Source organism: Phascolarctos cinereus, unplaced genomic scaffold (genome assembly GCF_003287225.1).
Source record: "Phascolarctos cinereus isolate Bilbo 61053 unplaced genomic scaffold, phaCin_HiC Scaffold_4;HRSCAF=312, whole genome shotgun sequence".
NCBI classification, from domain to species: domain Eukaryota; kingdom Metazoa; phylum Chordata; class Mammalia; order Diprotodontia; family Phascolarctidae; genus Phascolarctos; species Phascolarctos cinereus.
In genome coordinates this window covers 490,976,975-490,991,205 of record NW_027555847.1, presented here as the reverse complement: position 1 = coordinate 490,991,205, position 14,231 = coordinate 490,976,975, and the positions used below count along the sequence as shown (strand labels likewise).

Genomic DNA, 14,231 nt, shown 5'->3' with positions numbered 1-14,231 from the left:
CACTAGTCAACTGACTACCTCAACTCCTAGGCAACCAATATGGACCAGTCGGGGCAGGGATGGATGAGTGATGAATGTCAAAGTGGATCAGTGTTACAAATACTGCAACAATTGAATGTAGTTGATAATTGCCTATATTGTGTGCCCAGTCAGTTTACCAACCCAATGCAAATATCTGCTCTCTTACCTATAAAGAAGAATGGTTCTTCTTAATCTTTTTTGTATCATGGACCCCCTTTGGCAATCTGGTAACATCTATGGATCTCTTCTCAAAATCATTTTTTAAATGTATTAAATTAAATGTACAGGATGACAAAGAAAAGCAATTATATTTAAACAATTATCAATTTTTTTAAAAAACCACAAATTAATGGACTCCAGGTTACGAATCCCTGATTTAGGACCAAATATAAACTCCTGCTGGGAAAGTCCTTCACAACCTGGCTCCAATTTACCCTTATCATACTTTACTTTTACTATTTAGCTACATGGGCATTCTTAATGCTACTTCTATATAACACTCTACTTCCCATATCCACTCCCTTACATAGGCTATTTTCCATACAGCGAAGACATTCCCTCCTTATCTCTGCCTCTTAGGATCTCTAGATTCCCTCAAAACTCAGAGCAAGCACTCTTCTGCATTAAGGTTTTCCTGATTTTTTTTCCACCTAGTAGTATTACCTCTGCTTTCTCACCCCTAACCTCTCTTGGCTTTTATTTTCTATATATTTATATCTATATAAGCCCTTAAGAGTGTAACCTGTAGGGGCAGCTAGATGGCACAGAGCTCTGGCCTTGGAGTCAGGAGGACCTGACTTCAAATCTGGCCTCAGATTTGACTCGACACTAACTTTGTGACCCTGGGAAAGTCACTTGACCCCAACTGCTTCACCAAAAAATGCAAAAAAAAAATTTTTTTAAAATAAAACAAGAGTATAGCCTGTTTCACTTCTGTTGTTTTATTCCCAATGTCTAGCAGAACGTTTGGCACATAGTAGGTAATTAATAAATACTTATTGATTTATCGAAATAGTAACCATAAGCAGCAGACCCCTTTGTGGAAGACAACCCAAGAGTTAATCAAACAGGCTTCATCAGACCTTCTAATTACCTTTTCCTGATTAACTCACCTCCCAATGATTCCCAGTCACCCACACTGGCAATAGCTTGATACAAAACAACTGCATAAAAAGGCAGGCTTTTGCCCTCTTTCAACTATGTCTTTTTTTCAGAATGAGTTTCTAGATAGAAGTAGCAGCTGTCTGTATGTTCTCATTTTAAACACTGAAACTAGAAGAAACTGCTTTACTTCAAAAATCATCTTAAGAAATACAACAAATTGGCCAAATGAATTTTTCCCTATGGGGCAAAAATGTAGAATATGAGCTATATTAAAACTTTACAAGAATACATACGTAAACACAGCTAGCAGATGATAATATTCTCCTTTAAGCTTTCAACCAAACATGCTGACTTTACAAGCTAAACAGCATCTTTAATGATAAATATCTTCATAGCTACAAAGAATTCAATATTGCATTTTTTAATCAAGATCTCAAAAGTGTTTAACAAACATTCATTAAGTCTCCACTGCTCAACAAGGAGCATTTAAATTCTTCTCCTGAACTGGGAATTAACAGAATCAGAATGCCCATAATTGTAGGGAATGAGTCAGCAGAAGAGCTGGGAAGAGACTTAAGTGTTCTGATTTCTTCATTCACCACTATGGAACATTCATTCATTGGCATAAAGGAAACTTATTGTCTGGGAATGAAACAGAGAACATGATTTCAAGTCAGGGTTGAGACAGCCTAGAAAGATGGGTCACTGAATAATATAAGCAGTTATACTTTTTTACAAACAATTCCTTGAATTAATGATAGGAGAAACTAATGATAGGAGGCTTTGCTTCAAAGCAAAATTTTTGTTCTCAAAGTGAAAGACAATGGGCAAATAAATGATTTGCAGTCAAATACACAGCTAGCTTTTTGCTTTATGTATGAGTCAGCCACATCCTTGGATTAACAGTAAAAATAGATCAAATAAGATGATCCACGTAAGTACATAGCAAACCTGGAAGTGCTAAATACACATTCACTTTATTTTTAATACCCTGGCACCATTTCTTTCACAGGGTTGATGTGAAAAGCAAATGTAATAATTTATAGAAATGCTACATAAATATGAGCTAATAATAATGATGACTTAAAGAAGAAACCACAGGGCCTATTCAGGGAAAAGTTAGTATCCAATCTTCCTAGAACAAAGAGCATGTACAGAGGAGTCATTTGGAGCCAGACTGAGGAGAGCTTGAGTGCCATGGGTGGTAGTTTGGATTTAACTGGTAGCCACTAAGGGCTTTGGAGCAGGGGAGTAAACATGTGGCTGTGCTTTAGAAAGATTAATCTGACAATGTCACATAAATAGTTTGGAGAGGAGAAAATAAAGTAAGTGAATTTGCAAACAGACATAGCAACCATCTCTATTTCGAGAGAAAGACCAAATAGGCATAAGAATAGTTTACAATACCTACTCTTTCAAAAAATATACAGTAAATGAAACTGAGCTTGTCCACTTTTTTTTTTAAAGGAAGATAAACTGAGTGCCTTCTGAAGTAACTAATTTGGGTAATTTATTTCATCTAAATGCTTCAATTCTGAAATTGTGTCTGTACAGAACAGGCATCCAAGGAGGGTTTCCCAAGTCTTTTTGGCCTTAACATTTATTACTGTTCTCTCCCACTTCTACTGACTTACACCCTGCACTCCTCTGTTGTAACTGGGGCTTAGCCAAGTTAGTATCACACAATATAACAAGTCAAAAAATGAAAGGTTCTGAGATGGAAGGCAGAAACCCATCTGAAAAATCATTTCAGGCAGCTAGGTGGCACACTGGATAGAGCTCCAGCCTTGGAGTCAGGAGGACCTATGTTCAAATTCGACCTCAGATACTTGACACTTACTAGCTGTGTGACCCTGGGCAAGTCACTTAACCCCAACTGCCTCACCAAAAAGCAAAAAAAAAAAATCATTTCAGTAATTTCAGGTGAAAGGGACTGACTTTCAACATCTGGGATTTACTGACTATCCATAACACACTCAACATGATACAAGACGCTGAGCTTAATTATGATGCTGCTATACCTGCAAAGGAGTAGGATGAATGATAACTTTAATGCTATACTTCATCCTACTCTTTCAAAGTTATCTTGGATTCACATCTTACTCTAAATTTGTACTCTTGCTTCCCACTCTCCTTAGCCCAATTTTATTTATATCACAAAACAGCTTCTAACACTCTCTGATATAGACCTTGCCACTAGCCCTGAATAACCCCTACATTGGTCTATTAGAAAGGATATTGGCCCAAAGTCACTCATTTTGGTGTCTATTTCCTTACATGTAAAATAGAGGTGATAATATTTCCCCTATCTGCCTCCAAGGTGCGTTGTGACACATTAAAGTTGTAGGGGAGGGGAGAGGGGGATTTCAAATGAGATACCATAGCATTGATTTGAAAAATAGGAAATGCTGTAATTTTTCTAATTATTCCTGTAGTATATGATCATTTTTCTGTTCAAGGTTCCCATTCACCTAGTGGACAATCTGAAGAATTCAATTCTGCCCTTACACAATGTGAAGTAAAACAATGAAGCACAAGATAAGAGCTAGTACTCACATAGATCCCCCAAAGTTATTCTGGGGGTTGAGGGGTATAGAGGGGTGATTCAGAAGCAAGACTGAGATTTCCTTAACACCAGTCTTTCTGAAACCGTTCACTGAACACTGTTGCTGTATGTAATGGGAATAGTGATCCAAGAGAAACTATTTGTACTTAAAAGGCATCATCCTATAAGACTAAATTTGAAATTACAAAATAACTACATGTAGCAATCATCAGTATGAAAAAGAGCTTTAATCAAATTTTGCTTCTAAATTTCCTTGAGCCATCCCCCCCCCCATCATAGGCTCTCAAAGTTATAAGGGACCTCGGAAACCAACTAATCCAACTCATATCTAAATAAGAATTACTTCTCAAAAATCCCTCAAAAATGGCCATCCAGCCTATGCTTTAAGACCTCTGTAAAAAGAAACCCACTATTTATTCTAGCAACCCATTTCACTCTGAGGTAGCTCAGAGAGGAGGTCTTCCCTCAAAATCTGCTACCTAGCTACTCATACCTCTGCTGTTAGAACAAATATAATTCCATAAGATAGAGCTTCCAATTGAAGGCCATCATCATATGCCACCCTCTCAGTCTTCTCTTTTCCAGGCAAACCATCCTTAGCTGTCATTCAAGTGGCACAGTCTTGTCTTTCTTTGGATAACTTCCTGCTCATCCATGTTCTTCTGGAAACATGATACCCAGAAGTAATTAGTTTCTACAGATGGAGTCTGACCAGGACAGAGTTCACCACCTCCCTCCTTTTGGACACCATACCTCAGAGAGAGAACTTATTATTTCCCAAAGCAGTCCATTCCCCTTTGAACAGTTCAAGGATATTCTGTACCCTCAGACTAGCAGTGCCTCTGGGTTCCATTATTACATTTGAAGTCCCAAAGCATTCTGACACCAGATCAGTTTAGGAAAGGTCACCTTTCAAACTTTAATCAAAACAATTTGGAAGCAGGAAATTACTGAAACTAACTAGAGAACTCTTTCCTTCTCCCTCAGCTTACTAGCAGGTAACTATCAAGAGGAATGGGGGAAAAAAAGAACATTATTGATGTTCTTATAGCTATAACCAAAGGAGAAATCTCCCCTACTGATCAAGATAGTTGCCATTGTTACCAATATATATGCTCTTGCTTCCATTTAGAGCAAATGGTGTCATTCACTGTTTACCAGCTGCTCTAGATCAGTAGCGTTAAATTCAAATAGAAAAGAGACCATTAATCCACATATACTTGATGCCAATGGACTGCATACTGACTCAGTTTTAAAATGTAATACTATGTCTTATATTTTTATTTATTTTGTTATTTATTTGTCTGTTAAAAATACAATCTGATTCATGAAAAACAGACAGTTCTTGTTTTACATTAAGTGAACTCAGACCTCTACATAAAGCAATTTTTACTGTATGAGACTTTCCCCCTTGGATATGGGAAGGGAGAGAGGCAGGGAGACCCAGGTTCAAGGACAAGTGGGACACAGGGAAGAGAGAGAGGGAGTTGGAACACCTGGGGCCTGGGCCAGCCCACCACGGCCTAGACAGGAGAGGACAGACTACACACCAGGGCTGGGATAAGACAGGTGGTATCCAGGGTGGGCAGACAGGGAGCCCAACCCACCAATACAGCAATGGTCTTGTCTGGTCTCAAGTCAAGCCCCCAAAGGTAGCAACAGCAGTGTGCGACCTAGTTTTCTGCTTTCACTTGGAGGGTGTTTTTTTTTTTTTAATATTGCCTATTTTTTTTTTTGCTTTTTGGTGAGGCAATCAGGGTTAAGTGACTTGCCCAGGGTCACACAGCTAATACGTGTCAAGTATCTGAAGCCAAATTTGAACTCTGGTCCTCCTGACTCCAAGGCCAAAGTGCTATCCACTGTGCCATCTAGCTGCCCCCTTGCCTAAACCTTAACAGGTTCAAGAGAAATCTTTTTTTTTGGTGGGGAGGGCATGGGAGACCATGGAACACAGAGTTGAGTGTCAGAGCAGAGAGAGATCACACAGTACTGTACAGTAGAGTTAACATAGGTGTGTTTTTGGAATGAGGATTCCTTTCAGAATTAATTACTGCCGAATATGCATAATCCAAGTTTATGTAAAGCAAGAGCTGTCTATGCTCAGGCATACTCTAGGCAGGGCCACATATTTGAGACCTCTGCTTTAAACCAAGCTTTCTGCACAGCTCCCACTGCACAAAAAAAGAGCCTTTCATGTAAAGGGCCTGAGGTTGCAGTGTAGGGAGTTCCCTCCAGAAATAAAAATTGCAAATTCCTCATGTCCTTAATTTTTAGGGAGACATATATAAAATAGGGAGTAGGGGAGGGGTGAAACTTGAACTCCCCTTTCCTCTTCTTGTCCTGAACCTTTATCTATGGCTTTCACTGTAATACAGAATTAGTCCATAAGACTGTGAAATATTAGAAATGATTTGGTCCGCCTTCCTTAGATTAAAATCAGGAAACTGAAGTAAAAGGAGTTAAGTGACCTTGCTCAAAGTCACAGAGGTAGTATAATAGAACTTAGACTCCAAATACAGTACTCTTTCCAAATAAACAAATATTTATTATGTGCTAATCACATGCAAGGTCCAGCATCTTGGACCCTGAGAATGCAATGATAGATACAGCTTGGGCTGGTCTCAGGGAACCTATAATCTAATGGGGCAGATTGGAATCAAGTAGATAAATAACCATGATAACAAAGAGCAAGATAGAAGCACAAAAGAAGGATTAAAAAACGCTGAGCCAGAATCTGAGGAGTGTGATCACTCACTCCATAATAAGCTTCATGAAGAAGTAACATGGGGACTGCTAGGTGGCGCAGTGCATAGAGCGTCAGCCCTGGAGTCAGGAGGACCTGAGTTCAAATTCGGCCTCAAATACATAACATTCACTAGCTGTGTGACTCTGGGCAAGTCACTTAACCTCAACTGCCTCACCCCAAAAAAAAAAAAGTAGCATAAGACCTTGAAGGAAGTGATGTGGGGAAATAGGATGGCATGGTAAATCAATTCTAAGTATGGGAGATGGTGTAAGCAAAGCACAGAAAAAGAAGAGTAATCCAGTTTGGTTGCAATGTAGATTGGGTGGAAGTGGAAGTGGGATCGGATTGGTTCTGCCTGGCCTCAGAAGGCACAATCAGAAGCAATGAGTTTGAAGTTAAAGAAAACCTTCCTAACTGATCAACCGAAAATTAAAATAAGTTAAAATAAGTCAACTGAGCAGATGTGTGTTCTCCTTACTGGAGGTCTTCAAGGAAAGGATACGTGACCACTTGTTCAGGATTTTGCAGATGTTTCTTGTTCAGGTACAGCCTGCCCTAGACAGAGATGCTGTGGAATTGTGTGGCTTGTGTATAATAAAAGAAGGCTGAAGGGCCGGGCTGAAGGCAGATTGTGGAAGGCCTCACATGCCCAATCAGGAATTTATATATTATTCAGTAGGCAATGAAAAAAATTTGAGACGTGTTTTAGGAAGATTGTTAAAGTAATAATGAATAGACTGGGTTAGAGTGATGACAGACTAGAAGCAAGGTGACCAGTTAGGCATCTATTAAAAGAGAAGAAGGATTTTGGCAACTGACAGCAGAGTTACAGAGACAGGGGGAAAAAATGACTCCCAAGTCATGGGCCTGAGTGAAAGGCAGAATGGGAGATGCATTAACATAAAGTGAGAAGTTAGAGGATCAATTAGGAGAAGAGTAAATTTTAAGAGATAGATGGTAAGTTCAGTACAGGAAGGTTAATTCTAAGGTGCTAACAGGATATCCAAGGGGCTATATTCAGCAAACAATTACAAAAGCAAAGACAGCTCTAAGGATAGTTTGGGAAATAGAAAAGAAATTTGGAATCAGGAAGAGTCATCTTCATGAGTTCAAATCTGGCCTCAGACACTTAGTAGCTGTGTAACCCTGAGCAAGTTACTTAGCCCTGTTTGCCTCAGTTTCCTCATCTATAAAATGAGCTGGGGAAGGAAATGGCAAACAACCCCAGTATCTTTGCCAAGAAAATCCCAAATGGGGTCACAGAGTCAGACATGACTGAAACAACTGGACAATAAGAGAGAAACAGGTTGGAGAAACCTCTGAATAGAAACAGAGGTAATAACTAAAACCACAGGAGTAAATATAATGAAATAAAAGAATTCAGAAAGAGTAGAGGGCCTAAAATAAATCCACAGGGAATCTAGCCTCAGAGACTTAATAGTTGTGTGAAGTCACTTAACCTCTGTCTGCCTCAGTTTCCTCAACGGTAAAAACTAAATAACAGCACTTAACTTGAGTTGTGAGGATCAGTGAAATAATATTTGTAAAAGTGCTTAGCACAGTGCCTGGAACATAGTGGATATTATACAAATGCTTATTCCCTTCCCTCTATGGACTCCTCACAATGTTTTTAAATGCATAAAATAAACAGGATTACAAAGGAAACCAATTATATTCAAAAACAATTATAAAATTATCAAAACAATTTTAAAGCAAGTTCACAAACTCCATGCCAGGAACTCTTGCTCCAAGTCCCTTGAGATTGCAGGGCTATCAAAAGGGGGCCCTTCTATTAGTTACTACTGGCCTTCACCAACCAATCAGCTCTCCTTCTTCTAAGGTCACACATCTCCCTGACAGAATCCATTATGCTACTTCTGCTGAAGGACTCTGCCTTTTGGGTAACTTGCAATTTTGTTTCCTCAGAAACTGGAGTATTCTGTGGTCCACAGCTATATAGCATGCTTGGAAGAATGTTAAGAAGGTCAAAAAGATGGGCCCTTGCTTCACGAGGAAGTTCAAGCTCATTAAAAAGTACCATGAGTATTTCTGCAAGCAATCCAGCCCTCTCTCCTCCTATTTCATTTTGGGTCTGGCTCACCATCTATCCACATAAACTGTCCAAGACTCAGGTACTGATGGATCAATTCTAAAGACTGTCCATCCAACCACCTAGCAAAGTCTAAACAACAGACATTTGGATTCTGCAACTTGTGTTTAAAAAAAAATGGCAAAGCAGTGTGAGTGGATGTTTCATATACCTTCATAATTTTCTTATCCAGACATGCCCACAACTTCAAAAGTAGCACCCATACATTAGACACAGTGTAGAAATGCTAGCAAAAAACTGCCAACTCATCCTTTCTGCAACTTGCTAAAGTTCTCCCACCCTGCTCCCCAACAAATCTTTGAAGACAGACAGTAGTCTAAGAAGTTATGAGGCAAGCATTTCACTGCATGCACATGTTTTTTGTTTTTTGGTTTTTTTTACAAAAATTAGACTCTCTTGATTCCAAGCACCATGAACAAGTTTGAAAGTTTGGATGTTGCTATTTAGAACAGTAGGTGAAGAGTAACATGCCTTTTGCCCAAGATCAGAAGTAGTATGGTATCCAACTCTCTTCAAGGATTACTTAAAGAGTTTAGGTCCTTGCCACTAGCAATGTAAGACCACCAGTGAAGAGCCAAACAAGGGCACATTTCTCAACCTCTTCTCCTCTTCTTTTAAAAAGCAAAACAAAAACATGATTAGGAAAGTTAACTACAACTGACAAGGAGACCTACTTTACACAAGCATATGCTAGAAATTATTAAATACATGCACAGGAATGTGAGGTTTCATTAATTCTGCATAATGATGGATGGGAACTGTGATATTATTATAGCTATCTGTATGGTATTTTATCTCCCTAGACTATGTCCTCCATGAGGACAATGAACATGTGTTATCTAATTTTGCATCTCCCTCAGTACCTGTTCAGGAGCTTAATAAAGGTTTACTTAAGTTGATAAATAGACAGATGCTCAACATTGCTGTGATAGATGCCTAAAAAATCTATTCAGTGCCTAACACAGTGTCTGGAACATGTTTGGTCATTTTGTGGCAGTGTCCAATTCTTTGTGACCCCATTTGGGGTTTTTTTCTGCAAAGATACTAGGGTGGTTTGCCATTTCCTTCTCCAGGGCTATGACAGCATAGTAGGTGCTTAATAAATGCTTGCTGGAACTGAGACTGACTGACTCATCTAAAGTTCTACCCAAAATTTATTACTTATGTATCACAATGGCCTAAACTTTATAGAAAGAAATACACCAACTATGTACAGTAAAGCTTGGGGGCAAGAAAGTTTGGGTGGAGAAGGGAGGTAGTAAATTGGGAAACCTAATTAGTAAATGATTCAGTACTACCACCGTAACCAAGGAACAATCCCATGAATAAACAAACTTTGCATCTTCCCAAGTGCCATGGCAGGGGCAGCTTCAGATGCTTCAAGTGTTATGATTATAACAGCAGATATCCACAAATACTGTCCTCCAAAGACCAGGGTGTGCAAGTGAAAAATAATGGGTGATTTTGAAGAAAAGAATGTTTAAAAAAATCCATAACTAAATAAATTCTACCCTTTACTTCTGCAAAATGAAACATAAAGGAGTGAATTTCTGATTCAGATCTACAATGGCAGGTAAAGAAAGAAAAGTGGTACATAAGGTAGATCACAGACTGATTTCTAACTGTAAATTTATTTCATTCCACCTTGAAGTCTTTGTGGGAACTTCGCTCCAGCTAATTCAATGCCCTTTGCCTTTGAAAGAGAAATCAGTTCACAAGAACCTCAGAACAGCAAGAAATGGGGCCAAGAGGGTTGCAAAACACCACACTGTGGTATTCAAGGGGGAATCAAATTGGATTAATTTCTATAGTGTATTTATGCTCTAGTCTTTTCCCACCAATTCTGGAAAGAAATGTCTCACCAAAGCACCTGTAGTTCTTGCCCTCATGACTACAACTATACTCTCTAAGAACTATTAAGCTAAGAACTATTAAGAAAAAAAAATCCAACATTATTTACCTTTCAAGTCTAATAGTTCAAATAAGAATCCTGTTCCAAGACTTTCCCCAGCTCCCAGAAACTTTCCTGCTTTTTAAACTGTTCCCCACATGCTGACCTCAAGGGCTGAGGCAGAGATAAGAACAATGAGAATAAAAATTCCTTTGGTGATTTATAAATCTCATGTTACACACAGCTTTGTACGCCTATTGCTCCTGAAAACAAAGAGGAGCAACCCAAGCCCCCCCGACTTGAAATGAAATAGCTTTGTTTGGTCTTCCTTTTGACGTGGCCTTGATGTAGTGACCAGAATATTACCCTGGCTGCCTGAACCTCAGGTGTTTCAGGTGGCCTCAGAACAACAGCAGCCGGGCTCTGCAGTCTACAAAGGCATAAACCTCTCAAATTCAGTCCAGCTTCTCTGAAAACACATCACACACAAGAACCAAAAAGCTTATCTGAATTTACACCTTCCAATTCACTCCAGCTCTTAAAAGGAAAACCATTACTGGAAGGTGTGAATTGTTACTTGTTTGCAGATGTTAACAAAGGCAGAACAAACAAGTCTTGTTTCGAAGAATGACCTGGAGTTCCGAGTTCGGGGCTCAAGTTCCATACACATTTTTTGTGGTTTAAGTTTTTATTTTTATTTTTCTTCCCCATGATGGAAATGAGCAGAGCTAATAATTTACTGCACTCAATGTTTTCTACATTCAGCCCCAAAGTACTTTCAATTCAGGTAAAGACTGTGGACATATAGCAATAAAATGTTTTAAAAGGGATGCCAAATATTGGATTCATTTCATTGGCCACTCAGGAGACTTTCCATCTAAACCTGCTACTGAGTCCTGCCAAAAGCTGACCCCAAATAAAGATGTCACCTAGGGCTGTATGCTTCCTTGTAATTGGCAAATTACTTCTTTTAGAAAGTTGTTTGAGATATGCACCTCTTTGGGTTTTCCCAGCTTCAATAACTGGAGCACACATAGGGAGGGCCAATTTGATTTCTTGACCATCAGCCCTCTAAGGATGAACCAGTTTTGCTTCGGGGCTTTTTTTTGGGGGGTCCCTTTTTAAAGTGTCCCTGAAAACGATACGACTTCCAGCACAGGCGGCTCCAAGTTCAGGGCACTAGTTAGTGTCGCTCCCCTCTCAACTACAATGCGGGCTGTCTGGACGCCCTTTTGCTCTCCGGCCAGTCCGTCCCACCCTCGGCTACACAGACACACACACACACACACACACACACACAGACACACACACACACACACACACACACACACACACACACACACACGTAGACTGCGGTTTGCAAAAACTCCCCACTCTCCCTCCCACCCCCAATTCACTGCAGCTGGAGAGGGGTGCGGGGGGCCAGCAGCGGGGGCTGGGCCGGGTACAGCCGCGGTCCGGCCCCAGGGCTTCACTTACCGCTGTCCAGCCGGGCGATCTGGGGCAGCCGGTAAGTGCTGACCAGCAAGTCCAGCGGAACGGCCCCCGAACTCCACTTCACATCCTTCAGACTGTAGCCCTGCGAGGGGACTGGGTCCATCTTCCTTGCCTCCTTCTTCACACACGCCCCCCTCCCTTTCCAGTCCACTACCACCACCACCTCCTTCTCCTCTGCCTCCTCGGGCTGCTGGGGGTGGGGTGCGGTGGGGGTGGTGGGCTGAAGCGGGAGGACCGACAGGTCTCCCAGATTCCTGGGTGCAGCAGGACTGGGGGTTGGAGAGGGGGAAGAGAGCTTTGCTCCTGGCTCAGCCGCTGCTGTTGCGGCGGCGGCGGCTGCTTCTGCTGCTGTTGCAGCTGCAGCTGCGGGACATGGCTGAGACGCCCCGGGTTCCCTTGCAGAGAAGGAGGACTAAGAAGAAACCGTGGCGGCGGTGCCTGCTGTTGCTGCTGGGGCTGGCGGTGGTGATAGTTTTGCTGCTACTATTCCTATTCCTGCTCCTCCTCCTCCAGCCCCCCGATTGCAGCTGCGGCGGCTGCCCGCTGCTCTCCTCCTCCTCCTCTTTCTCCTCCTTCCCTCTGCTTCTAGTGTGTGAGGAGGAGCCGCTGGTCTGAGAAACGCCATAGCAGCGCTCCCAGCACTGACTAATCAACAAGGTGCGAGCAACGCCTGCGCAGCTCCCGAAAACACCGCCTCCTCCTCCTCTTCCTCCTCCTTCTTCTCCTCCTCCTCCTCCTCCTCCTACTGCTCCCGCCCTGCAGCAGAGCTGGAGCTCCGGGCGGGCTCCATCTGACTCTCTCCTCCTTCCCTGGTGCTTTCCTGGTTTTCCCTTCCCGGGGATACACTAACATGGGCGCTCTGTGCAAAGTCTTTAGCTCTCGCTCCACCCTCTGACCACTCCGGCTCCCTGCAGGAGTCACACAAGCCTGGAAGGGAAAGAGCTGATTTGATTTCTACCCTTGGCTGTGTAGCAGTATTTTACAGACTGCACTGGAGAAATGCGAAAGTTGAATTGCAGCTTTCAACTTGCCCGTGGAAATCAAGAGCTGCAACTTACAAATTAAACACAAAACTATGTCATAGAATTTTGTCTATTTGCAAAACCTGGAACTTGCAGTGATCTTACTAACTATCCTCTTGAGTTTCAATGCGATTCACTGCAAGAAACATCTGTCTACTAAATATTCAGTACGTGCAAGGTTCTGTCCTGGGCTCCAAATGAGATGCAAAGATAGAAACGACACAGATCATGCTCCCAAGAAGTTTACAATCCCACCGCAGCAGACGCGTTTAAAAAGAGACAAAACAAATACAAGGGAGAGTGTGATTAGAATGTAAACTCCTTGAGGAAGTCAACAAAGCATTTATTAGGCTCCTACTACGTGCCAGACACTGTACTAATTGCTAGAGATACGAAGAGGGGAAAAAAGACAATTTACGAGGAATTTACAATCCAGTGGTGAAGACAATATTCAAATAATCGTGTACAAATTATGTAATTCATATATATGTATACATATGCACACACATATATCATGTATACTGTGTAAACATATATAGTGTGTTAATGTGCCCATCTATACATATAAGTAAATACATCCACATATACAGTATGTGTGTATACACATACACATCTTAAATTGGAGATAATCTCAGAAGAAAAGTGCTAGCTTCGAGGGGATGGGAAAGGCTTCTTGCATGTGGGATTTTGGCTGACTAGAAGGAAACTAGAGAAGTCAGGAGACAGAAAAGAGAAAGGAGAGAATTACAGGCATGGGGGACAGCCAGTGAAAATGCCCTAGTAAGGTGATGGAGTAACTTTTTGTAGAAACAGCAAGGAGACCAGGTTCACTAGATGGTAGAGATTTGAAAGGGAGTAAGATGTTGGAAGACTGAGGTCATGCTTAACATAATGCCTGGCATATCATTAGGCTTAATAAATGCTTGTCAATTGATTAATTAATGAGGCAGCCCCGGCAAGGGAGAGGGCCAGAAAGAGTGTTGTGAGAAATCTAAGAAGAGGTCATTTACCACTATGTAAGGGGGTTGGGGGTAGAAAGCAGCTCCAGGGGAAGAGGAGGAAAAAAAGGAGGAGAAATGAGATCAGGGGAAGTTTCATGGAGTTCTTAGCATCCTCATCCCCACCCCAAACCTTCCACCCTCACTGCTGGGCAGTGGAGTAAAGGAGAGAGATCTGATTTTTCACCTCTTGCCTTTTGTCCACATTAAATCTAGATGCTAGCTGCTCAAGAGGTAGGCTTTCTCCAGAAAACAGGCAAAGCATATCTAAAATGA

The 14,231-nt window shown here is 41.3% G+C and overlaps 1 protein-coding gene across 1 annotated transcript in view; it reads right to left on the bottom strand.

Moving 5' to 3' along the window:
* GAREM1 (GRB2 associated regulator of MAPK1 subtype 1) overlaps positions 1–12,737 on the bottom strand; it is a 211,104-nt gene extending 198,367 nt beyond the window's left edge. Inside the window, exon 1 of the mRNA XM_020992562.2 lies at positions 11,918–12,737. Coding sequence (XP_020848221.1) covers positions 11,918–12,038 — 121 coding nt within the window. The 5' untranslated portion in view covers positions 12,039–12,737. The remainder of the gene's footprint in view (positions 1–11,917) is intronic.
* Positions 12,738–14,231: the final 1,494 nt, after the last annotated feature.